Genomic DNA, 26,141 nt, shown 5'->3' with positions numbered 1-26,141 from the left:
GCTTCTTTTCACAATAACAACGTATCACAGATTACTTCTTTGCATTATACAGGTTATATATTTTATACTGGTTATATATTTTGTCTCTATTTATTCATGATTATTTATTTCACAATGTTTTATTTATTAATCTAATATTGGACACTTTGGCTCTCTACATAGAGCAGAAAAGTATGTTTAATAAAACATGAAATTCTTTCGTAATTGAGACGACAATGTATTTTGTTTAAAGACAAAATAATCTGACGTATTATTATTATTCATAAATATGAACTAATTATAAAAATGAACTCCTGTAAAACTATGATAATAAGAATGATTATCATTTCATAATAAGGCGAGTTTTAATAATTTCTTTAATTATTCCACAAATAATTGCTTGTGTTCATATGACTGTTTATTTCATAATCACTTGTTTACTTATTGATTTCATATTGAACTCTAATACAGGCTGAAACATGGACTCGTAATGTGAATGATGATTCTTGAGTTTCTCAGAAGGATGAGTACATGCCCAGCCTCCTGGCAGCCTCTGAGATCCTCGGGGTCTTCCTGTTGGGGAACGGGTGGTAGTTCTGGTTCTGGTGGACCCCCGTGGAGGAGCCCACCCCCCCTACACTCAGCTGCCTGGTGAACCTGAGGGCCGGGGCCGAGAACTTCCTGGAGCCCCTCCACGGCGAGGTGCTGCCGGTCTGCAGGACGTCGTTACTGACCTTCAGGTCTTCATGTAGGCTGGTGGTGGAGCTGCGGAGGGAGCAGGCGATGGAGGTGACGGGGGTGGAGCTTTCATCAGAGCTGGTGAGAGGTCCGGCGGCTGAACACTCCTGAGAATCATCGTCTTTGGATCCATCACTGGGATTCTGCTCCGAAGCTTCGAGTGAACCAGAGACAGAAACCTGGACCGGACCCATCTGAGAACAACTGAGAGAATCTTCTCTGGATCTCTCAGAGGGTCCAGCATCTGGGTCTTCTCTGGACCAGTCAGTATTGAGGTGATCTTCTTCTCTGGGTGGATCTGATGAAGACGAAGAACGGCTGGAAAATGAAGACAACATGGAGGAAACCGTCAGTCTAGACCTCCTTCTTTCTTACTTCTTTTTCTCAGCTGTACACTAGAGGTCTTCACGGGTCCAAGAGACATGTGGAAAACCTACTCAAACCTGATCCCAACAGGGCCCGAGGAGCGGACAGTCAGACCACATACTGGGAACTGATTGGATCCATGAAAACCTCTAATGTAAACCTGCTTTCTTGTGCTTTTTGTGTTCTTGTCACAGTTTCAGATTGAGGTTTTCTAACAGGAGTGTTGTGGCTGTTTGACAGAACGATGCAACAGAGAGGAAGCTCAGCTCTTCACAATAAAGTCGTTATTTGAATACATATTTGCACAAAAAGAGGACGGTGGATTTTGTCCTCCATCACTTAATCAACAGGAGAATAATCTGCAACTATTCTGATAATCGATTCATCATTTATCACATCCAGGTTCCAGCTTCTCAGGACCTGCTGCTGCTCTCTGTCCTAAGTGACAGTGGACTGAACCTCTCTGGGTTTTGGACAAAACGAGACATCTGAAGACGTCACCTTGGACTCTGGGACCAAATGATTAATTGAAAACTCTTCGTATGAGCAGCTGATTATTGTTTGAAGACAGACTTTTCCTTTGTGATATTGAACTATGTAAATAAAACTGATGGATCAGATTTTAAATCAATGATGAACCCCTTCACTGACCAGGAGGAACTGTTGGTGTTTGTAGTTTCAGGGGAGGAAGCTGTGAGCTGCGCCGTGACTCTGGGACAGGAGCGCCGGTGGAGGCCCAGGTGGACGTGCCAGGGGTCGTAGGTCGTCGGGTCGGGCTCAAAGGTTGTAGCCGGTGACGAGCTGCTGTTTGGTTCCCATGGTGACGTCAAACCCTGAGTGACGGGGATGATGCTGACGGCCTCCGACAGTTCCTCCGAGACTGGAGAGAAAACGTTTTGTGAGTGTGACACAAGTGAGGAGGTCACTCGTTCAATAAAACACACACACACCTGACACAACGACCAATCAGATCATCTGAGAGTATGTGCTCGACAACGTTGTCCTCACAGTCACGTCAGCTAAAAGTTCAACATGAAAGCACACATTTGACCACAACAGGAGGATGTTCAAGTAGCTCATCTCATTTAGCAGTTAGCACTTCCAAACCCAGGTTGACAACTTTGTACTTCTACTCCACTACTTTCCTTCACTGCAGTTATCTGTCAGCTGTAGTTAGTTACTTCATATATTTTACAAACCAGCAGATGAAGAAGTTATAATTATCTCTACCTCAACAATCTACAACATTTAAGTACCACTGATACATCAGAGCCAGTTCTGCATAATAAGTACTTTTGATACTTTAACTACGTTCAATGAAATACTTCTCTACTTTTACTAAAGTAGGATTTTCAATGCAGGACTTTTCCTTGTAACAGAGTTTAGTATAGCTACTTTTACTAATGTAGATGATTATATACTTCTTCCACCTCTGGTTTTAATACACAAGCTATCTGGTGGCTCAGCTTTGGTGCAGTGTGCGCTTTTATTTTGAAATCTAAAACAGGAAGTCCCTGTTTCACACCAGTAAGCTTGACACATTTCTGAGCCGAGAAATAAGTGCAATTCACAGAGTTTAAAACCAACATTTTCTACCAAAAACTACACTTTTCTCTCCACAAACTCGCACATTTCCTGCTTTTTTCACTAAAATGAGTCAATTTATTTTCTAACAGACGTTCTCAGCGCGACATGAGTCAGCTTTCTGCAGGTAAACGATCAGTTTCTGCTCACCTTTCCTGAACAGAAGCACCTGAGTGTGTCTCTTCTGTCTGTCTCTGGTGCACCTGTACTGTTCTCTGAGCAGAGAGATTTCCATGTTCCTCCTGCTCTCCTCTTCCTCTCCCCCTCCTGCTTCCTCCTCCTCCTCCTTTCTCACCAGCCACTCCTTCTTCCTGATCCCTGCAGGAGACACGCGGACACAGGGTGACCTTTGACCTGCAGACACTCAGTCAGTTTATCTGTTGATGATACAGCTGCTGACTGTGTTAAACATCAGAGAACCGAACACTTTCCGGATGCTGAAATGTGACAAACAACTCACGTTTCAGATTTTCATTCGTTTCTCAGTTCAAATAGAATTACATTCAGTCTGTCTGTCTGTCTGTCTGTCTGTCTGTTTGTCTATCTGTCTGTCTGTTTGTCTATCTGTCTGTTTGCTTATCTGTCTGTCTGTCTGTCTGTCTGTCTGTCTGTCTGTCTGTCTACATGTCTGTGTCTGTCTGTCTGTCTGTCTGTCTGTCTGTGTCTGTCTGTCTGTCTGTCTGTGTCTGTATCTGTGTCTGTGTCTATCTGTCTGTCTGTGTCTGTCTGTCTGTCTGTCTGTGTCTGTCTGTCTGTCTGTGTCGTCTGTCTGTGTCTGTCTGTGTCTATTTGTCTGTCTATCTGTCTATGTCTCTGTCTGTCTGTCTGTGTCTGTCTGTCTGTCTGTGTCTCTGTCTGTCTGTCTGTCTGTCTGTCTGTGTCTGTCTGTCTGTGTCTCTGTCTGTCTGTCTGTCTGTCTGTCTGTCTGTCTGTCTACATGTCTGTGTCTGTCTGTCTGTCTGTCTGTCTGTCTGTGTCTGTCTGTCTGTCTGTGTCTGTATCTGTGTCTGTGTCTATCTGTCTGTCTGTGTCTGTCTGTCTGTCTGTGTCTGTCTGTCTGTCTGTGTCGTCTGTCTGTGTCTGTCTGTGTCTATGTCTCTGTCTGTCTGTCTGTGTCTGTCTGTCTGTCTGTGTCTGTCTGTCTACATGTCTGTGTCTGTCTGTCTGTCTGTCTGTCTGTCTGTGTCTGTCTGTCTGTCTGTCTGTGTCTGTCTGTCTGTCTGTGTCGTCTGTCTCTGTCTGTCTGTGTCTATTTGTCTGTCTATCTGTCTATGTCTCTGTCTGTCTGTCTGTCTGTGTCTGTCTGTCTGTCTGTGTCTCTGTCTGTCTGTCTGTCTGTCTGTCTGTGTCTGTCTGTCTGTGTCTCTGTCTGTCTGTCTGTCTGTCTGTCTGTCTGTCTACATGTCTGTGTCTGTCTGTCTGTCTGTCTGTCTGTCTGTGTCTGTATCTGTGTCTGTGTCTATCTGTCTGTCTGTGTCTGTCTGTCTGTCTGTCTGTGTCTGTCTGTCTGTCTGTGTCGTCTGTCTGTGTCTGTCTGTGTCTATGTCTCTGTCTGTCTGTCTGTGTCTCTGTCTGTCTGTCTGTCTGTCTGTCTGTCTGTGTCTCTGTCTGTCTGTCTGTCTGTCTGTCTGTGTCTGTCTGTCTGTCTGTCTGTGTGTGTTAGGAGTGTGTGTTAGGAGTGTGTGTTAGGAGTGTGTGTGTTAGGAGTGTGTGTTAGGAGTGTGTGTGTTAGGAGTGTGTGTGTTAGGAGTGTGTGTTAGGAGTGTGTGTTAGGAGTGTGTGTGTTAGGAGTGTGTGTTAGGAGTGTGTGTTAGGAGTGTGTGTGTTAGGAGTGTGTGTGTTAGGAGTGTGTGTTAGGAGTGTGTGTGTTAGGAGTGTGTGTGTTAGGAGTGTGTGTTAGGAGTGTGTGTTAGGAGTGTGTGTGTTAGGAGTGTGTGTTAGGAGTGTGTGTTAGGAGTGTGTGTTAGGAGTGTGTGTGTTAGGAGTGTGTGTTAGGAGTGTGTGTGTTAGGAGTGTGTGTTAGGAGTGTGTGTTAGGAGTGTGTGTGTTAGGAGTGTGTGTTAGGAGTGTGTGTTAGGAGTGTGTGTGTTAGGAGTTTGTGTGTTAGGAGTGTGTGTTAGGAGTGTGTGTTAGGAGTGTGTGTTAGGAGTGTGTGTGTTAGGAGTTTGTGTGTTAGGAGTGTGTGTTAGTAGTGTGTGTTAGGAGTGTGTGTTAGGAGTGTGTGTGTTAGGAGTGTGTGTTAGGAGTGTGTGTTAGGAGTGTGTGTGTTAGGAGTTTGTGTGTTAGGAGTGTGTGTTAGGAGTGTGTGTGTTAGGAGTGTGTGTTAGGAGTGTGTGTTAGGAGTGTGTGTGTTAGGAGTTTGTGTGTTAGGAGTGTGTGTTAGGAGTGTGTGTTAGGAGTGTGTGTGTTAAGAGTGTGTGTGTTAGGAGTGTGTGTTAGGAGTGTGTGTGTTAGGAGTGTGTGTTAGGAGTGTGTGTTAGGAGTGTGTGTGTTAGGAGTTTGTGTGTTAGGAGTGTGTGTTAGGAGTGTGTGTGTTAGGAGTGTGTGTTAGGAGTGTGTGTGTTAGGAGTGTGTGTTAGGAGTGTGTGTTAGGAGTGTGTGTGTTAGGAGTGTGTGTTAGGAGTGTGTGTGTTAGGAGTGTGTGTTAGGAGTGTGTGTTAGGAGTGTGTGTGTTAGGAGTTTGTGTGTTAGGAGTGTGTGTGTTAGGAGTGTGTGTGTTAGGAGTGTGTGTGTTAGGAGTGTGTGTGTTAGGAGTGTGTGTTAGGAGTGTGTGTTAGGAGTGTGTGTGTTAGGAGTGTGTGTTAGGAGTATGTGTGTTAGGAGTGTGTGTTAGGAGTGTGTGTGTTAGGAGTGTGTGTTAGGAGTATGTGTGTTAGGAGTGTGTGTGTTAGGAGTGTGTGTTAGGAGTGTGTGTTTTGGAGTGTGTGTTAGGAGTATGTGTGTTAGGAGTGTGTGTGTTAGGAGTGTGTGTTAGGAGTGTGTGTTTTGGAGTGTGTGTTAGGAGTGTGTGTTTTGGAGTGTGTGTTAGGAGTGTGTGTGTTAGGAGTGTGTGTTAGGAGTGTGTGTTTTGGAGTGTGTGTTAGGAGTGTGTGTGTTAGGAGTGTGTGTTAGGAGTGTGTGTTAGGAGTGTGTGTGTTAGGAGTGTGTGTGTTAGGAGTGTGTGTTAGGAGTATGTGTGTGTTAGGAGTGTGTGTTAGGAGTGTGTGTTTTGGAGTGTGTGTTAGGAGTATGTGTGTTAGGAGTGTGTGTTAGGAGTGTGTGTTAGGAGTGTGTGTGTTAGGAGTGTGTGTTAGGAGTGTGTGTGTTAGGAGTGTGTGTGTTAGGAGTGTGTGTTAGGAGTGTGTGTTAGGAGTGTGTGTGTTAGGAGTTTGTGTGTTAGGAGTGTGTGTTAGGAGTGTGTGTTAGGAGTGTGTGTTAGGAGTATGTGTGTGTTAGGAGTGTGTGTTAGGAGTATGTGTGTGTTAGGAGTGTGTGTTAGGAGTGTGTGTTAGGAGTGTGTGTTAGGAGTATGTGTGTTAGGAGTGTGTGTGTTAGGAGTGTGTGTTAGGAGTTTGTGTGTTAGGAGTGTGTGTTAGGAGTGTGTGTTAGGAGTATGTGTGTGTTAGGAGTGTGTGTTAGGAGTATGTGTGTGTTAGGAGTGTGTGTTAGGAGTGTGTGTTAGGAGTGTGTGTTAGGAGTATGTGTGTGTTAGGAGTGTGTGTTAGGAGTATGTGTGTTAGGAGTGTGTGTTAGGAGTGTGTGTGTTAGGAGTGTGTGTGTTAGGAGTGTGTGTTAGGAGTATGTGTGTTAGGAGTGTGTGTGTTAGGAGTGTGTGTGTTAGGAGTGTGTGTGTTAGGAGTGTGTGTTAGGAGTATGTGTGTTAGGAGTGTGTGTGTTAGGAGTGTGTGTGTTAGGAGTGTGTGTTAGGAGTATGTGTGTGTTAGGAGTGTGTGTGTTAGGAGTGTGTGTTAGGAGTGTGTGTGTGTTAGGAGTGTGTGTTAGGAGTGTGTGTGTTAGGAGTGTGTGTGTTAGGAGTGTGTGTTAGGAGTGTGTGTTAGGAGTGTGTGTTAGGAGTGTGTGTTTCTACCCTCCAGCAGCTCCCCGCTGGGCGTCACACAGCAGCAGCAGCAGCAGGACATCCTGTTGGCTTCAGCAGCAACACACCTGCTCAGGTGTTTTATTCCTCGTCAGCAAACCCAGCCTCCACTTGTGGTGCGTTTAAAACCCCCTCTGGAAGCTCCGACAAGCCAAACCTGCTCCTTAAATCCATCTAAATGGATCCAGATCTGGTGAAACCTGCAAAAAAAAAGGAGTTAAATGATGAGTTTTAAGATTAGTAGAAAAAAGAAGCGGACATGTTCCTGCTGTGTTACCTGCTCAGGCAGGAAGCTGGACTGATGAAACACATACACACACACACACACACACACACACACACACACACACACACACACACACACAGCGCTGCATTATTCTCTGACTTTGATTGGTGTGTAAACAGTGAAGGACAAAGTGTTCGCACAATCACATTGTTGTTTGACATGAGTGAAGAACAAACGCTGCAAACACTCCATTAAACAACCGTTCATTGTAATTCAGACAGAAGTGAGACACAAGGTGATGTCACTGACTCACCTGCACACCAGCACACACCAGTTTATACCAGCACATACCAGTTTATACCAGTACACATCAGTTTATACCAGTGCACACCAGTTTATACCAGTGCACACCAGTTTATACCAGTGCACAGCAGTTTATACCAGTACACATCAGTTTATACCAGTACACACCAGTTTATACCAGTACACACCAGTTTATAACAGTTCATACCAGTTTATACCAGTACACACCAGTTTATACCAGTACACATCAGTTTATACCAGTACACACCAGTTTATACCAGTGCACATCAGTTTATACCAGTGCACACCAGTTTATACCAGTGCACACCAGTTTATACCAGTACACATCAGTTTATACCAGTGCACATCAGTTTATACCAGTGCACATCAGTTTATACCAGTACACACCAGTTTATACCAGTACACACCAGTTTATACCCCTACACATCAGTTTATACCAGTACACAGCAGTTTATACCAGTACACAGCAGTTTATACCCCTACACATCAGTTTATACCAGTACACATCAGTTTATACCAGTACACACCAGTTTATACCAGTACACAGCAGTTTATACCAGTGCACACCAGTTTATACCAGTACACAGCAGTTTATACCAGTACACACCAGTTTATACCAGTACACACCAGTTTATACCCCTACACATCAGTTTATACCAGTACACATCAGTTTATACCAGTACACACCAGTTTATACCAGTACACAGCAGTTTATACCAGTGCACACCAGTTTATACCAGTACACAGCAGTTTATACCAGTACACACCAGTTTATACCAGTACACACCAGTTTATACCCCTACACATCAGTTTATACCAGTACACACCAGTTTATACCAGTACACAGCAGTTTATACCAGTACACACCTCTTCATGTTGTTCTTTGTTTTCTGTTGCCTGTACTGTAGTACTGTACTTAAGTACACATTTGAGGTACTTTACTTGAGTCTTTGTACCTCTCTCCATTTATCTGACAGTTTACAGAAACATGAAGAGTTTATTAAGTCTGATGTTTTGTTATTAACCAGTTTATTAAGTCCAGCTGAATTGATCAGGACGTTAATGGATCAGTGGACTGACAGGAAGTGAACTGATGGTGTGAAACCATTTCCTGGTTCCAGCTGTTCAGATGCAGATGTGCTGCTTTCCCTCTGAATGCTGTTAATAACTGTAACGTCTCGTTAATAATGTGGAGCTTTGTGAAGGCGTCACTTTGGGCTCTGGCTCATTGTGACCAAACAATCGATCCATTAATGGAGAAAATAATCAGCTGATTCATCCACAGTGAACTAATAATCATTAGCTGATAGTTCAGAATGAGCTCCACCTCAACTCCAACAGCAACATCCTGCTTCACATTAATGAGGAGGAATAATCCTCTAATGACAGAATCTATAACAGGAGGACAGACACAGGGGGACAGACACAGGGGACAGTTTACTGATTATACTGACAGTATTTGTGCAGAATGGTATTAGTACTTTTACTTCAGTAAAGGATCTGAGTACTTCCTGCACCACTGTGAGTAAATGTCCAGTTTTGGAAAATCATTTACCTGTAATTTATTTATGAACATTGGTGAGCGAGGGAGTGTGTCACTGTCTCTTTAAATGTTGTGTGTGTGTGTGTGTGTGTGTGTGTGTGTGTGTGTGTGTGTGTGTGTGTGTGTCGGATGATGGCCGCCGCTCAGGACTCTCCTCTCTATCTGGGCTTCGACTTCAGCACCCAGCAGGTAAAACTCTCTTTATTTAATCCAGCCTTCATGCACCTGCGCGCGTGATTAGGTGACGTGGTTTACGTACGTGGCCGCGTGCAGCGGGTTATCGCGCAGACGCGGAAGAAGCAGATGGCGGAGTGTGTGTTCGCTGCATGTGAAGGCTGTGAAGGATTCAGCTGGACTCTGGACTTTGGGAGTGAACAGTGTGTTGATGACTTGCTCTGAAACACTGAATACACACAGTACATGTTAGAAAACTGCATTCGTCTCGGCGTCGTCACAGATTCGGTAAAGATGAAAAGAACGGTTTGAAACAGAACTCAGTCCCTTTAACCTACAAGAAGCTTTACATCTGTCCTGGTTTAAGTAGCCTACTGTACTCAAGTAGAGTTTTAAGGTACTTGTAGGCTACTTTCTGCTACTTGTACTGCACCACATTTACACAGACAGCTGAAGCTACTAGTTACTGACCAAATGGAGGTTTTACACATAATATATGATACAGTTCAAATCAGCAAAATCCTACAACACATGAATGCATCACTGATAACAGTGATACTGATAATACTTGTGTACTTTTACTGCTGATACTTTAACTACATGTGGCTGATCCTACTTGTGTACTTTTACTGCTGATACTTACATGAAGCTGATCATACTTGTGTACTTTAACTACATGAAGCTGATCATACTTGTGTACTTTTACTGCTGATACTTGCATGAAGCTGATCATACTTGTGTACTTTAACTACATGAAGCTGATCATACTTGTGTACTTTTACTGCTGACACTACCTGAAGCTGAAGGTGGTGGCCATCGATGGACACCTCAATGTGTATCACCAGAACAACGTGCAGTTTGACTCCGAGCTACCTGAGTTCAGGTAACACACATCACCACTGTAGCGGCAAGGGCAGCAGTACTCCTCGTGGTAGTAGTAGTAGTAGTAGTAGTAGAAAGTACAGTATTGCCAAAGTTACAGGCCTACGATGTTACGTTCATTCAAAATGAATAAACACAGAAACATGGCTTCACATTAGTTATTAACAGACAAAGAAACAGTTTTTGTTTGGTGCTTTTATTTTGTGAAGATCGTTCTGTCGTTGAGATGTTTTATTGTGAAACTCAGTGTTTTTGTTTGGTGCCTCTGTGTCCAGGACTCAGGGAGGAGTTCATATTCATGCTGACAGACTGACGGTCACCTCGCCTGTACTGATGTGGGTGAAGGTAGGACACACACACACACACACTCAGTTATTATTAACTCATTGTGGACAGTCATCTGCTGACCTTTGACCTCTGACAAATCACATTTTCCAGCTCAGTGTTTGTGTCTTTGTGTCTGTCATCAGGCTCTGGACCTGCTATTGGACAAGATGAAGAGGGCGGGGCTTGACTTCTCCCGTGTCAGAGCATTGTCAGGCAGCGGCCAGGTGAGACAGGAACCAGACGTTGGAACTTGGCTTCAGGGATTTGCTCCCATTCTGACACGAGAGCATCAGTGAGGTCCAGCACTGATGTTGGGGGATCAGGTCTGGCTCACAGTCCAGTTCCAGTTCATCCCAAAGGTGTTGGATGGGGTTGAGGTCAGAGCTCTGTGCAGGCCAGTCACGTTCTTCCAAACTGGGAAGACCAGTTCTTTATGGAGCTGCTTTGTGTCATGTTGAAACAGGAAAGAGGAATATTTTATTTGGAGCAGAACTAAGAGCCCAAACCAGGAAAAACAAATCCATCATACTGTTTCCTGTTTGTATTTTAAGCAGGATGGCGTAAAAACGTGTTGACTGATTTCACTAAATTTAAAGAAAAGTTAGTGGAGTTTGGTGGAAAGATGCCCGTTCTGAAACAGCATCTTTGAGTACTGCTCTGACCTGGATGAGTCTCTCTCTCTCAGCAACATGGCAGTGTGTATTGGAGAAGAGGAGCGTCCGAGACTCTGAAACAGCTCGACCCAGACCAGAACCTGTACCAGCTGCTGCAGGTGTGTTTATCCACAGTCAAATGTTATATGTGTGGTTATATGGGATGTGTGCAGTGTATTCATGTGTACTGGTGTGTTAACAGGGCAGCTTCTCAGTGTCAGACTGTCCGGTGTGGATGGACTCCAGCAGCAGTCAGCAGTGTCAGGACCTGCAGGCAGCAGCAGGAGGAGCTCTGAGACTGGCAGAGATCACCGGGTCCAGAGCCTACGAGGTCACACAGTCCACCTGTCTGTCTGTCCACCTGTCTGTCTGTCAGTCACTCAGCTGGCTCTGGTTTAACAAAGAGCTCTGGTTTGGACACACGTATCTTTTAGAGTCCAGGTCGATTTTCTTCAGTTTTTATAACTTTCTGTGAGTTCATTTTTGTCTTTGTGTTGCACCTTTTAAGCTGACTGAAAACTACAGACTCGCAACCTTCCTGGAGTTACTTCGTATGGATCTGGGACTCAGATATGGTGTTCATCAGCAGACCTCCATGCTGACTCCTGTTAGTGACTGAAAGTTGAATCTGTTTGTCTGCAGCGTTTCACAGGAAACCAGATCGCCAAACTGCAACAGACCCGAGCAGAGGAGTACCAGTTCACTGAGGTCGACTATTGTATGTTTATTATCATATAAATACACACAGGTTTGTTAGTTCGCATCTCACAAACTGTGTGTGTGTGTTTTCAGAGGATCTCATTGGTCAGCAGCTTCGCAGCCTCTCTCTTCCTCGGTGATTACGCCGCCATCGACTACAGTGACGGTATACTTTACATTTGGTGTTCATTCAATCACTGACGGCTGTTTATGATTTATTAGTTCATGTATTTATTGATCCATCCCTTCATCTTTTATTCATTATTGGTTTAAAGTGCAGTACGATGAATCTACAGAACCTAAATGAAATAGTTTGACCAATGGAGGCTGCGGTTTCCAACCTGGGGGCTGGGACCCTTGAGAGGGGTGGCATGGTGATCACTGGGGTCCACCCAGTGGCTCCTCTGGAGCGTTCCTTCACATCACGTTCAGTCTCAGCTTTAAGCCAACATGGACGAGTCCTTCAAATGGAAATGTGTGCGTCTGCATGTCCAAACTCCATCTGCTGATGAAGACTGTGTGATGTGATTGAAAGCTCCTGAACAGCCACTGAGTGGATCTTGTGATGAGACAGTTTGTCTGCTGCTGTTTTCAAGGTCAAAAATAAACTTTCAATCTTAATTAAAAACACTTTAATTTGACTTTTCTCTTATCGTTACTATTTTAGCCCTCGAGGCCTCTGAACTCGTGGTTCCCAGCCTCGGGGTCAGGACCACCAAAGTTTCAGCACTTGAAGCTCATTCAAATGAAACGATCTGCTCACAGCTGTCGTCCACAAGTAGATGTTACTTCACTTCAGACTGATGATGATGATTGTTCAGGTTCAGGGATGAATCTGTTGGACATCAGGACCAGAGACTGGTCTGAGATCTGCCTGGAAGCCACCGCTCCTCACTTGGGCCAGCTGCTGGGAGCTCCACTACCTTCCACGTCTGTACTGGTAAGACTGGTCCACGCTGTTGCCGCTGGTCGAGCTCAGAGTTCAGCTCGACTTGCCGTGAAGTCGTCTGAGACGAACATCAGGAAGTGGAAGTGAGAACTTTGACGTCAGTGCTCCTCTCTGTGGTTGCAGGGTCCCGTCTCCTCCTACTTTGTGCATCGGTACGGTTTCTCTGAGAGCTGCAGGGTGGTGGCGTTCACTGGAGACAACCCAGGTAAAATATAAACTATCATGTAATCAGGGCCATGATCGGGATCGTAGACATACTGAGGTCCTGAATCTGACTCCTGTGAAGCTGCTTATATGTAAAGGCTTCCTGTAGGCCTCTTTGTAGGCCTCGTCATTTAGAAGAACCGCATCCAGCTCCTGTCGTCCAGAGTCTTCTCTAAACCCTAATCACAGAGCTGATTCTAATCAAGGTCAGAGTCCTCCTGCCAGTCTCATCAAGCCCTCCTTCATGCACATGATGCGGTTTAGTGCTGCATCAGTAAGAATATTGAGTAGAAATGTTAAGTTAAGAGAGAGAGAGAGATAAAGGAAGCAGTCACACTTAACACTAACTAAAATGTTCCAGAACTTAATTCCCTGAAACCCCCCAAACTCCCAGAGAAAATACAGAAGACCTGAACTCTGGATTGTTTCCTGTCTTTTATACGGTGCCTTTATTTGACTTGTTGTACTCGTGACAGAAGATTTTACGTTTTACTACTTCGTTTTTTGTATCATGTAGTTCAGCTGTCTGAACACAAGATGGTGCTGCTGTACCACAGCATATCGCCTGCTGTGTGTGTGTGTGTGTGTGTGTGTGTGTGTGTGTGTGTGTGTGTGTGTGTGTGTGTGTGTGTGTGTGTGTGTGTGTGTGTGTGTGTGTGTGTGTGTGTGTGTGTGTGTGTGTGTGTGTGTGTGTGTGTGTGTGTGTGTGTGTGTGTGACTGAAGAGTCACTGAAGATTTTCCATTCACCTATTTACAGTTTTTTTACTTTCCATATTCAGTTTTCCGTCTTAGTTTAAATATATAATCAGGGCCTGATCATCCCTCCACAGTAGGCAGGTTCCCCTCAGTCCGGCTCTGCTGCATGTACCTGGCTCTTGTGTCTGGTGCTTATCTGACTTTAATGGTGGCAGAGAGTCCCTGGAGGTCTAAATACCAACCTGAGAAGATCCTCTTATCTACAGAAATGTCGACCCTTTAAAACACAAAACACCAAGAAAACCTGAAGACAGCTCATTGATTTTTCTGTGTGTGTGTGTGTGTGTGTGTGTGTGTCTGGCCAGATATTTCCAGGGGGCCCTCCAACCAGCATTCATCACCATTATGTTATAAATAATCTGAAAAATGTATGAAATCTAAACCTTTTATAATAATAATCGTCATTAGACTTTTTTATTCCCAGTAGTTCGAATCAAAAACAGCATTCAGTTATTTACTGTTATACATGCTTGCCTTGCTTTCTGTTTCCTCATTTTCCTTCATTCACTTTCAATTCAAACTTTGGGAATGTTATTCGAATCATGCAAGTTTGAGGGGAATGACGTGGGGCCCCTTTAGGGAGGTTTCCCACCCACATGTCATTGCATCGGTTGTTTATCACATTTTGATAATTGAAATTTTTCGTCTCCTTCTCAGCGTCTCTGGCAGGAATGAGGCTCCAGCAAGGAGACATCGCTGTAAGTTCACATGAAAGCAGTCGCTCAGTTAGACAACATAGTCTTTTCTGTCATCCTGTCATTCATTATTAGTGTGTGTTAAAAGTGTGTGTGTGTGTGTGTGTGTCCAGGTGAGCTTGGGTACCAGTGACACAGTGTTTCTGTGGATCCAGCATCCTCGCCCGGCGCTGGAGGGTCACATCCTCTGTAACCCTGTCGACCGGCAGGCGTACATGGCTCTGCTGTGGTACGAACACACACACACACACACACATATTTAGATTTCTGCTTTTAATAAGCAGCAGTATGAACACTAACTGATACAGACTCCACTGGTTACAGCGCCCTCTACAGGTCTGTGTCTTTACCTGATATTAAAGGTCACATTGTGTCTTCATAAAGGAATAGTTCCCCAGTTTGATGTTCAGATTGATACCACCCTCGTGTCTGTACAGTAAATGTGAAGCTGCAGCCAGCAGCCGCTTAGCCTAGCCTAGCATAAAGACTGTAAACAGGGGGAAACAGCTAGCCTGGCTACCAGCAGCTCTAAAGCTCACTGATTACTGACGTGTTAATCAGTTAATGTTGTTTGTTTGAATGTAAATTCACCGTTTTATGTGTCAGACTATTTCTCGGCTGGGAGCAGTTGCCAGGCAACCAGCAGAGAGGAAGTTACTTACTCAACATTTCACGAAATGTCAAACTATTTCCTGGAGGGGACATTTTTAAAGTTAGCCATGACTCTGAAGTTCTGCTGTTGAAAACTGCACCTGAAGCTTCCACACTGTCACTCCTCTGCACAAATGCTACACAAAATATTAAAGGAAAACCTGTGGTGCTAAAACACATCTTTACTAATTTGAATGCACGGTATAAAAATACGAGTATTAAAGAATCAGCAGTAGGACATCCTTCATTTTGACTGAGCTGTTCATGGTGCTGGTGAAAAAGACATCATAACGTCAAAGAAGAAGAAACAAGGAAGAGTAAGAAAGAGAAAGTGTGTGTACAAGAGATTTTGTGGGAAATATGATGACGCTTAAAAGGAATAAAAAGGTGATTTGTGAGAAGGATACAGAAAGAAGAAGGAAGCTTTGGATGGAGAGAAAAACGAAAAGAAGAAGAGAAACAGAAGTGGACGAACTTCTAGAGAGCGAGGTGGATGGATGGTGTAACCTGAAGGCTGGCCACACAGAGTGTGTGTGTGTGTGTGTGTCACCCACAGCTTTAAGAACGGATCTCTGACGAGGGAACGCATCAGGAACAAGAGTGCTGGAGGATCATGGGAACATTTTTCCGCCTCCTTAAGAGAGACACCGCTCGGAAACAACGGAAACATCGGTGAAGCTTGATTCTTTCCTCGTCCATTCTTTTCTTTATTTCCTGTCCTTCTCCCCTTCAACCACCATGTAGTTCCTTTCTTTCTTCCTCTTGTCTTCCTTGTTATCCTCCCTAAATCCTTCCTTCCTTCCCTTTACCTTCCTTAGTTCCACTTTTCCTTCTCTACTTTCCTTCCTTTATTCATTCATCCATTCTTTTCCCTCCTCCCCCTCCCTCTGATTGGTTGTTTGGTGTGTTTCCAGGCTTTTATTTTGACACCATGGAGATCACACCTCCTGCAGTAGGAGTTCACCGCTTTGACCCTGATGACAACAAGGTTGGTGACGGAGAGTATTTAAATGCTGGAAACATTTTCACTTTCTCTCCTGGCTGTGGATTTATAGTGACCGCAACGTTCATGTTCTACCTGAATCACCTGTCCTGGTCCTGCAGGTGTCCTCACTGAGTCCTCAGGTGGAGGTTCGGGCTCTGGTGGAGGGTCAGTTTCTGTCCAGGAGGCTCCACGCTGAGCGGCTGGGATACTCCATCAGTAAGACCACTAAACGGCCTCTTTTGAAACCTCTTCACTGGTTTTCATTTGTTCCTTCTTGATCTTTAATGAATGTTCCTTCATTATTCACTGTATTTACTTTATTCTTTGAGAGTAATTAGTTTTACGTTGTACTTATGATGAGTTCAGTTACAGAGGAGTCATTTAGCCCCCCCCCCCCCCCCGTAATGTTAACAAAGATCTTCTCCTCCACAGCGAATACAGAGTAAACGTCCTGTCTCACCTCCACGTTTTTATGTCAAATCGCTACAGACTTCACAAACTTTTTACTTTATTTTTCGCGTTGCTGGGAATCCCACAATGCCTTGCGAAGTGCATTGCTCACGACCCAGAGAAAGTAAAGAGGGGTGAACTTCGAGTCATTGTCACAAAAAACACAGAAGAGTTCAGTGAAGGAAGGATCGGATTCTGATCAGGTTTCTTTTAGCTGATACCGATCCATTAAGATCGGCCCGGATCGTCACGGATCGGCCCGGATCGGCCCCGATGCGGATCCCGGGACATGTCTAGTTTTCTTGCTTTGGTCATTGTTGTGTATTTCAGCTGTCTGTCTCTCTCTCGCACTTTGTAATGTCAGTGTCAGTGTCAGTGTCAGTCTCAGGTGAGCCATGAAACTGAAGTCCTCCTGTGTGTTTTTAGTTCCAGGAACCAAAGTGTTGGCGACAGGAGGAGCTTCATCCAATAAAGACATTCTGCAGGTCTGCCCCCCCCCCCCCCCCCATGTCATTTCCTTTACATTGTTGGTGTAGTGAACAGTTTGCTTCAGATCACCGTAAATGAATTCATTTCTAAAAGCCTGACTGATTCAGGGCCTCAGTTTGGTTTGTTAAAGACAAAATTCTGTTGGATTGTTTTTTACACCTTCATGCATATTTTACCTTAATCCTGCTGCGAAGACTTTAAGGGCGTTTTAAGGGATTCTCTTCCCTCGATAACAGACTGAGCGATCTTAATGAAATGATAATGAAAATCACATTTCAGAAGGACGCCTCGCCTGCAGTACTTTTACATATCACTCAACATTTGGAGTAGAAACTGCAAAATGTCAAATGTTTTCTAGTTCATATTGTAGTTCACTGGGCAACTTTTCATAAGAATCGTGCATTTATGTCATGTTACGTCTTCAGTTTAAGCCTTTAACTACAGTTATATGAGAAGTTATTAAGCATTGAACAGACACAGATACAACTACAGACTCACAACAGACAGTTTAACATCAAACAAAGGCCTTTATGAAAAATCATTCATCAAACTGCTCAGGGGTAACACAGGAATCATCTGAGGGCTGTTCATTTAATTGATTCATTCATTTTAGATACAAATGAGCACCTGCTAATGATTCACTTTTTAATTTTGGGATGTTCCCCCGTCGCTCCGATTTGTTTGCTTAATTAATTGAGGAAGCCAGCGGCTGTAAAGCTGTAATCTGGAGGAGAAACCGTTTTCATTTGTCTCTCTCAGGTTCTGTCTGATGTGTTTAACGCTCCGGTTTACACCATCGATCTGTCCAACTCCGCCTGTCTGGGATCAGCCTACAGAGCTCTGCACGGTAACACACACACACACACACACACACACACACCTCACTGCTGATTCCACTGATACTGCAACAGCACTGTGGAAGCCGTCGTCACAGAGAATCTCTCCTGGCATCAATTAGGCTTTTTAATCTTTTTATTTTTGCACACAAAACGTTTATTTCTCTCAAATTTTGTTAACGAGTTTGTTAAAAGTCCGTGTCAGTGAGCGCTTCTCCTCTGCCGGGAGAATCCATCCACCTGACAGGTGTGGCATATCAACATGCTGATCAAACAGACATTTCACAGGACTACGGCCACAGATACCCCGAAGAACAAGGGAGTGTAGAAAGACTTACTTCAAGGTAGGAAGGAAAGAAATGATTATTCAAGTACAGAAAGTAGGACAAAAGACAGAAAAAGATATTTCTTTGGTAAAATATCAACATGCAGATGCAGCTTCCAGGTTTGTTTCCAAATACTGCTGCTAGCAACATTAGCTTTGTGAACTAATGGTGAATACTGCAGCGGGCTCTGAAGACTGGACTGAATCACATTTTGTCGGCGATCGCTCAGAAGTCAGTGTCAGCTGGTCACTGATCAGCAGGTCAGTGTGTTCTACAGCTAATGTTTGAGCAGCTGGACGTGGACGCTCTTATCTCTCCATTAAAATCAGCCGCGAGATAAACGGATCGTCGTCCGTCTTCTTTATTCATCACCGCTGAGAGCTTTTAATGTCGGCGAGGGGAGCCCGTAGCATGTCTTCATAAAACCAGATGAAACAGATTCCCCACCCACTCGACATGAAAGAGACTGGGCGAGTGGCGAGATAGCAAACATCCTCTGCGGCTGATTATTTCACGTGTGACAGCCATCAGATATGTATGCGGGAGGTGGCGGAGAGAGAGACGAGTCTCTCCCAACCAGAGCCGTGCTTCAATATCTCAAGTCAATTGCGTGGGCTTGAAAAGACATAATGCAATCCTCCTGATGTTAATAACGAATGCTGATTCATTCAGGGGCGGCGGCGGCCTCGGGGGGGTTGGGGGGTGCGGTGGTCCTTCATGCAATTACTCTGCAACAGAGCTGGATGCACAGAAATCCTCCTCATGCATTCATCTTGCTTTAGTGCTGCAATCCTTTCCTCAGTGTTACAGAAACCACATTCAGTGTGCTGAAGCCCAGAAGGAGTTTCTGCTCTTTCAGAAACCAGGAGCCTGTTTCACAAAGCCACTTTCACCAACAAGGGGGGGACGGACGGATGAGTGCTCACCTGATGAATCGGGACTGAAAACCTCCCTCCTTTGATCCTGAATCCTCCTCAAAGAGCCACAACAGCAGGAGGCCACAGAGGGAAACAAGAGACGTTCATGAGGTCCTGTGTACAGGCAGTATTCTGAGAGACCGGGAGAGGACACAGATCTGTTCTGGATCTCACAGCTGAGAGGAAGGATATTAACATGCTAACACAAAGAGCAGAGCTGTTCACCGAGGGCACAGACGTGTTCAAGGCCCCCCGCCCCTCCTGCAAAGGATCCGGACACGTAGCTGCAGCGTCTGTAGTCATTTTGTGTCCAACAAGAAATGTTTCTTCAGTTTCCTCAGGGCCCCCTGACCACTTGGGCCCCCGACGGGCCCTTTTAACAATTCATCCGTGCTGTTCACACCTACACAGTTACACACAGTCACACCTGGTGGCTGCCCAGAATAAACACAGTCTGATCTGCAGGAGGAGTTCATCCTCTGGGAACCACAAATGTGCAAACAATAAGTCTAATAATTACTGATAATAATAATTTACCATCTAATGATATTTCAGTGGGGACCAAAGTGGTGGACAGACAATGGCATCCACAGAGATCTGCCCAGTTAGGTGAACCAGAGACGCTTCGATCGTTAATAGTAATTATTAAAAAAGTCTATAATAAGTCCAGCGGGGCCTGATGATCGTTCAGTCGGACGGTCTGGAGCTGAGCCTCACATGCTTAGTTTGAGATGTCCATAAGAGGGACCAAGGTTTTCTATCCAACACACACACGCACACACACACACACACACACACACACACACACACACACACACACACACACACACCTTTATGGCCATAAACATCAGAAACAAAATGCAGAGTGTAAATGTGTGGCTCAGAGGCAGCATGAATATGGATCTGCAAGGCTGTGTGTGTGTGTGTGTGTGTGTGTGTGTGTGTGTGTGTGTGTGTGTGTGTGTGTGTGTGTGTGTGTGTGTGTGTGTGTGTGTGTGTGTGTGTGTGTGTGTGTGTGTGTGTGTCCTCTGTGTGAGATGGCTGAAAATGGTTTGACTCTGCAGGTCACCTCGTCCCTTGATAGCAAATTACACACAGGGCATCATGGGAAAAGAAGACATTGTGTGTCAGTCCCATGATCCTTTGCATCGGTGAGGTCATGACACAAAGTCCTCAGAGACAGCAATACTTCTGACCTGTGTGTGTGTGTGTGTGTGTTTTGCTGAGCTCATAAGCTTTCTCAGCATCGACCTGACCTTCTGTGTGTGTGTGTGTGTGTGTGTGTGTGTGTGTGTGTGTGTGTGTGTGTGTGTGTGTGTGTGTGTGTGTGTGTGTGTGTGTGTGTGTGTGTGTGTGTTTCCAATGCTAAATCCCTGATTGGTTAACGTCTCATCTCTGGTGTTAACGACCTCTGGGCTGTTCCACTAATTGGCTTTCAGGCTCTGAACTGGACCTCTGATTGGTTAACGGCCTCTGAGACTCGTTAGCGACGGAGGAGCCGAGAGTTAACAACCGAGGAGGCAAACTGCACATTAGTTAATAATCATGTTTTTCTTCTAGTTATTGATTTTCTTCTTCTTGTTTTGCACAATACAAACCCTGTGATTGGCTAATGAGCTTTTTCCCAGCGGACATTTTAACTCGTCACAGTAGTTAAAGCTGATGGTGTCACGGAGGACAAACTAACCCGCTGACACTCTAAGTAGCCATCTGATTGGTTAGTGATGCAGAAAGCTCGTTCTCTGATTGGTCGATGTGTGTTTTCAGGCCTGGCTGCAGAATCTGGAGTTTCCTTCTTTGATGTGGTGAAAAAAGCACCGGAACCTCAACTGGTCGCCACCCCGCATCCTACAGCACAGGAGGTAAACACACACACACACACACACACACACACACACACACAGCTACTGTTCCTCAGCTGTGTAATTAGCATTTATTAAATTAGTCACAATGTGTGTGTGTGTTTTACTGGTTTATGGAGCTTCATATTTCCCCGCGGTATGTCCTCCCCCACACACACACACACACACTGTCATGTTTTGGCATTTTGCTTGGCTCATCACTCGAGGTTGTGAAGTGTTGTGCGGGGGCCGAGATGATCTGCAGGCCTTTTAGCCTCAATAAACGTGTTAATGAGAGAGACTTGTGGGTTTTAATTGAACTCCTGGTGGGTTTTTCGTTTTTTCACCATTAAAATAACTTAAACTGCTTGAAGTTCAGACGTGAGACATGAAAGGGTCAAGAAGGGGGGAACTGACGGTGTGCATCACCGCCAGGATCCGGATCAACATTAACAGTAGAACACAACGGCACTGTCTACCGAGACAAACAACACTGCTGTTTACCACAAGGTCTGTTTAGAAGCTCTGCTGGAGCTTTTGATTCCATCACATGATCTTCTTCAGCAGAGTTTGCACAGTTGTCATAGACTTCACCTTCCTCACAGCACTTCACTGACTTGTCGTTCTCACTCCGTCATTAGAAGAAGAACCAGATGACCATTTTTTATTCCACACATTCTTCTTCTTTGTCAAAGCCTGACGCCTACAGTACCCACAATGCACTTCTCCCTCTGACAGTTGTGTGGTAGATTGTGGTGTGTTATGCTAGTAGCAGCTAATGTAGCCTGCAGCAGAGCTGAGCGGCAGCTGCAGATCTCTGGTCAGCTCTCTTCTGTCTGACTCCACACCGACAGGCTGTTGAGTTTCAGACTCGTAGTCTTCGACGCTGACTCAGGTGACATCACTGGAGGACGTTTATCAGGCGTCCCTCTGAGACACTGAAGGCTTCATACGACTCGTTTCACAGTAGAACTCCTCAACACCATCAACCCTGACGCAGAGTGCGTGTGACAGAAAACCAGTCTGCTGCTCAACTGAGATGGAAAGGAGGATATACGAGGGTTTCATAACACACACAGAGGAATACGTACACAAACACGTGTACGTCCATGCATGGAAACCCATTTAAACACACACACACACTGTCCTACTTTCATGATTCACTGCCTCTTCATTAAACGGCTTGTTCCCTTATGGAACAGCAGTGAAGAAAATTACATGACAGGCCTGTCACACACACACACACACACACAGTCTAACAGGTCACGTGGGGACAACACTGCCTGAGGAAGTAAATGGGAACTGATTGAGTTTGAGAGAGAGACGTTTACGCAGTGAAACTCACCAACATGAGCAGAACTCAACACGATGTCTGTTCAACATACGCCGATAGAAATAAAGTACAGCGTAACTAGAAACTGTGAAAAGGTTCCCGACGGCTCCTCCAACCACGGCTCTAAATTCAGGTCATGTTTGTTTCTTCATACTTCAAACTAAAAGTCTAATTTTGGTCTCCTGCACTTTACCGAGTCTGCAGTCTGATTTCATTTGGACTTCTTCTTCATCATAATTTTACATTTTCATATCAGTGTTTCTCTTCCTGTCTCTGGCTGGAAACAGGAGGAATAAAAAGAAGCCCTTCACTTCAAAGATAAGAGGAAAGAGGAGAAAAACAATTCCACAAAAACCGAACCAAACCCAATAACAGATAATGAAGAAAAAACAAGAGGGGGAATTTGGTTAAAATGATTTCCAGTGACAGACGGGAACAAAGTTGTCCTCTGCAAACTCAGAGAGCAGCGAGGTGATGAAGAAAGAGAGGAGAAGATGAAGGATGATAAAGGAGGCGAGGGTCGGAGGGTTTTACTTTCTTTTTTATTTTTGTTCTGTCAATCACTTCTCAGCTTCCCAGGAGAGAGAGGGGGAGTCACCTCAGGTACGAGACTGTTCATTTCAACGTGTTCGCTTTAATTACTTTACAATGTTTGACAGCTCGACCTGTCTGCTCCTCTTCACCTTCTGAACTCCACCGTCTGCAGTTTAACGCTGATTCATCTGCACCAATCCTCGATCAAACGCAGAAAAAGCAGACAAAAATATGCAAATAAAAACTCAAAAAAGAGCTCAGCTCCAAACAAAGACAACCAGGCATCCATCTGCTGTGAAGAAACGTCAGCTCCGGCCCGAATACAGCTGCCAGATTTAGGTCAGCTTTGGTCGTGTGGGCCAGTGCCGGCAGCCAGTCTGACTTGTGGGATTTTGGCCGCGACACTTTTGGAGTTTTGGTCACTTGCGTTGGGGCCCACAGAATAGCAAATTGTAAAGATGAACTTTACAAATATCACTTCCGAACCTAAAGGACGATGTCAAAGCTAATACTGTGAAGTATAAACCACACCAGTGTAGTGCTACTGCAGTACATCCAGTGAACCTCCCGCATGAATTACCAAAATTAATATTACAGTAAGACTGACGCACAGATTATCCAAACTAAACAACAAAGTGCATCATTCGTCACCACCTCCCATATTGCTGCTTACTGATACACACACAACAGGCGTGATTTATATTCTGACATCTTAATAAAAGATGCTACTAATGTTTTTATAGACTTATTAATGTTTACTGGACCGATTAAAAACTCACACACACTGTTCAGCATCATCAAGGTCTGCTTTTCTTCTTCTCTTATGTTAATTACAGTATGTCTCATACACACAGAGTTCTATATTTACCAAAGCAGTGTTTTTGCCCTCATCACATTTTAATTTTACCCTCACTCTCATCCCTCAAACACACACACACACACACACATGCCAGCGTTCCATGTTATTCTAATGTAGTTGTATGTTTACTGAAGTGATGTTCTCTCATGTTCGTCTTCCATAATTAAACAGCACAGCTCATACATAAATAATGAGCACTGCTAAAACACCTAGTCCGCACACACACACACACACACACTGAAGGTACAGCACTCATTAGATTTAGGCGAATGAATATTCTCTCTATACTTTACTGTACAGCAGGATATTAACTATGAAACAGCAACATAACATGACAGAAAAGTGGTTCAGCGGTGTGACGCACTTCACACACTGGAGCCATTTTTGTTTGTCTAAACTCAAACATCTGGAAAGTGTCAGAAAATATTAAGACACAGATAATATGTTAAAATATTATAATTGTAATTATAATCTTACAATTTTGCTAAAAGTATCCAATATTTCTCCAAAAAAGCAAAGATCAAAGAAAAGTGATATTTATGTATCAGAACTTGCTTTTACTTCTTTCCTCTCCCATTAATCATGACCCTTTGGAGGGGCCCGACCCCTAGGTTGGGAACCACTGGACTAAACTAGCTAACTGTATATAAAGCAGTTAAACTAACTAACTGTATGTAAAGCAGTTTAAACTAGCTAACTGTATGTAAAGCAGTTAAACTAGCTAACTGTATGTAAAGCAGTTTAAACTAGCTAACTGTATGTAAAGCAGTTAAACTAACTAACTGTATGTAAAGCAGTTTAAACTAGCTAACTGTATGTAAAGCAGTTAAACTAGCTAACTGTATGTAAAGCAGTTTAAACTAGCTAACTGTATGTAAAGCAGTTAAACTAACTGTATATAAAGCAGTTAAACTAACTAACTGTATGTAAAGCAGTTTAAACTAGCTAACTGTATGTAAAGCAGTTAAACTAGCTAACTGTATGTAAAGCAGTTTAAACTAGCTAACTGTATGTAAAGCAGTTAAAACTAGCTAACTGTATGTAAAGCAGTTTAAACTAGCTAACTGTATGTAAAGCAGTTAAAACTAGCTAACTGTAGGTAAAGCAGTTAAACTAGCTAACTGTATGTAAAGCAGTTTAAACTAGCTAACTGTATGTAAAGCAGTTAAAACTAGCTAACTGTAGGTAAAGCAGTTAAACTAGCTAACTGTATGTAAAGCAGTTTAAACTAGCTAACTGTATGTAAAGCAGTTTAAACTAGCTAACTGTAACGTACTTGCTGATAATACTTAATTGACATCTGGCCAAGGGACAACAGTTGAAAATTAGCCTTTTGGCTAACACTGGCACATTTGCAGTGATGTTGTTCAATGTGCATTGTCCCTGAGAATAAATAAAGAAATAAAATAGGAGTTTGTTTACATCGTGGTATTGGTACTTTTAGTACTTACGTAAAAGACCTTTCCAACTTTACAAACCACAATGATAAACAGGCAGGAGGGTAAAGATTTCTCCCTCCGTGTGTGTTCCAGGTGTACGACCAGATGCTGAAGCGCTACGCCCGATTGGAGGAGAGAGTCCTACAGGAGACCCGCCCCTGAGCCTCAGCCACCAATCAGCTCTTTCGAAGAGGCGTGCGCCCCATTAATGGACATAAGACAAAAAAACGTTCCGAAACTAAAATACTGAATATGATTTTGAGTAGGCCTATGATAAGTTTTACTGAAATACTAAACATTTTAGAATCCTCTCTACCTGAGTTTTAATTGCAATTAATTAGTACTGCTAGTCAATGAAAACTGATTAATGGCAATGTACTATTATACGTATTAAAAAGAGAATTGAACTGGAGATCAAATCAGCCACCAAATTAATGTAAAATAACACACAGTAAGCTTTAAGTTAAATATTTGCATTACTATTTAAATTAAAATGAGAAAATTCATTTTGTTTCCCTTTTTTAAAGTTGAACAGAAACTAGGACACAAAATATAACCTTTCAGAATAAAAACATGGGCTCCTACCGCAAACCCACGTTAGTATTTAGGACAAATTCTTGTGGAGGATGTTAAAGTTTGTGATTCACAAACTGGTATCCTCACAGAAACATGAGGTAATCTAAGTGGTATTTTTTTATGTATAAGTTTCAATAAACTAAATGATGTCATGAACAACAGTTTGGTGATTTGCCTTCTTGTCAATCAGACTCAAGAACAGAACAAATACTGTAACTCGCAGCCAGATTAGATCAGGTAAGTCAGGTGAGTCTGCAGGAGAAAATGTGATGTGTGGCTGTAACTTCTCACTGAACTGACAAAGTGTTCCAGCCCACAGGTAAACAGTAACAAACAGGAAATATGAATTAACTGGAAGTTTGATTCAATCTTAAACTGATTTCAGCGTCCTCTACCTAATGACAAGCTGCACAGATTAGGCAGTCGCAGCTTCTGATTGGTTTTTGTTTATCAGTGTTATTGGTTGTTACCTGCTGCAGCGCGGTCAGAGTGATTCGTACGTTAGCTTGTTTAACAGGAACAACACAGATCAACACAGTTACATAAGAAAAAGTAATGTAGGTTAGACCTGCATTCAACACGCTGTATCCTCTCTGTTTCCTGTCTGAGTGTGAAAGTTGTCAGAGGGTGAAACCAGAAACAGACTTAATAAATGAAGCTGTGACTGAAAGTGAGGAGCTGGAAACAGCGATGAGGAGGCTGTGACCTTCATCACAACACAAATGTCATG

General features: G+C 43.8%; 2 protein-coding genes across 3 annotated transcripts; one reads left to right on the top strand and one right to left on the bottom strand.

Moving 5' to 3' along the window:
* Positions 1-469: 469 nt before the first annotated feature.
* LOC139307160 (uncharacterized) lies at positions 470-6,785 on the bottom strand. The gene is made up of 4 exons (XM_070931040.1): positions 6,734-6,785; positions 2,818-2,985; positions 1,735-1,963; positions 470-1,035 (listed from the first exon to the last, which is right to left on the bottom strand). Exons 1-4 carry the CDS (start codon positions 6,783-6,785, stop codon positions 495-497), a joined length of 990 nt encoding a protein of 329 aa, XP_070787141.1. The 3' UTR covers positions 470-494.
* A 2,179-nt stretch (positions 6,786-8,964) lies between these two features.
* Positions 8,965-25,570, top strand: LOC139307163 (xylulose kinase-like). 2 transcript variants are annotated; one of them, XM_070931044.1, is made up of 19 exons: positions 8,965-9,024; positions 9,810-9,892; positions 10,167-10,236; positions 10,362-10,442; positions 10,904-10,990; positions 11,074-11,202; positions 11,514-11,579; positions 11,664-11,736; positions 12,392-12,510; positions 12,643-12,724; positions 14,138-14,178; positions 14,289-14,404; positions 15,383-15,498; positions 15,741-15,814; positions 15,931-16,027; positions 16,688-16,746; positions 17,510-17,597; positions 20,597-20,691; positions 24,929-25,570. In XM_070931044.1, the coding sequence occupies exons 1-19, from the start codon at positions 8,965-8,967 to the stop codon at positions 24,995-24,997; spliced, it is 1,605 nt and encodes a 534-aa protein (XP_070787145.1). In that variant the 3' UTR covers positions 24,998-25,570. The 2 variants fall into 2 exon arrangements, with proteins under 2 accessions (XP_070787145.1, XP_070787146.1); XM_070931045.1 differs by lacking the exon at positions 8,965-9,024 and adding an exon at positions 9,148-9,297.
* Positions 25,571-26,141: the final 571 nt, after the last annotated feature.

The sequence above is a fragment of the Enoplosus armatus genome (genome assembly GCF_043641665.1).
Source record: "Enoplosus armatus isolate fEnoArm2 chromosome 21 unlocalized genomic scaffold, fEnoArm2.hap1 SUPER_21_unloc_1, whole genome shotgun sequence".
Taxonomy (NCBI): domain Eukaryota; kingdom Metazoa; phylum Chordata; class Actinopteri; order Centrarchiformes; family Enoplosidae; genus Enoplosus; species Enoplosus armatus.
Note: the sequence above shows the minus strand (reverse complement) of the source record. Positions and strands in the feature narration are given on the sequence as shown.

What these genes read in the sequence shown, in the direction of transcription:
- LOC139307160 (XM_070931040.1), bottom strand. Translation starts at nt 6,785, where the DNA reads ATGTCCTGCTGCTGCTGCTGCTGTGTGACGCCCAGCGGGGAGCTGCTG. An exon ending in CAGCGGGGAGCTGCTGGAGG is followed by an intron (nt 2,986 to 6,733) that starts GTAGAAACACAC and finishes TGTCTCCTGCAG; the next exon opens with GGATCAGGAAGAAGGAGTGG. An exon ending in AACACCAACAGTTCCTCCTG is followed by an intron (nt 1,036 to 1,734) that starts GTCAGTGAAGGG and finishes TTCATTTTCCAG; the next exon opens with CCGTTCTTCGTCTTCATCAG.
- LOC139307163 (XM_070931044.1), top strand. Translation starts at nt 8,965, where the DNA reads ATGATGGCCGCCGCTCAGGACTCTCCTCTCTATCTGGGCTTCGACTTC. An exon ending in TCGACTTCAGCACCCAGCAG is followed by an intron (nt 9,025 to 9,809) that starts GTAAAACTCTCT and finishes CACTACCTGAAG; the next exon opens with CTGAAGGTGGTGGCCATCGA. An exon ending in CGGAAACAACGGAAACATCG is followed by an intron (nt 15,499 to 15,740) that starts GTGAAGCTTGAT and finishes GTGTGTTTCCAG; the next exon opens with GCTTTTATTTTGACACCATG.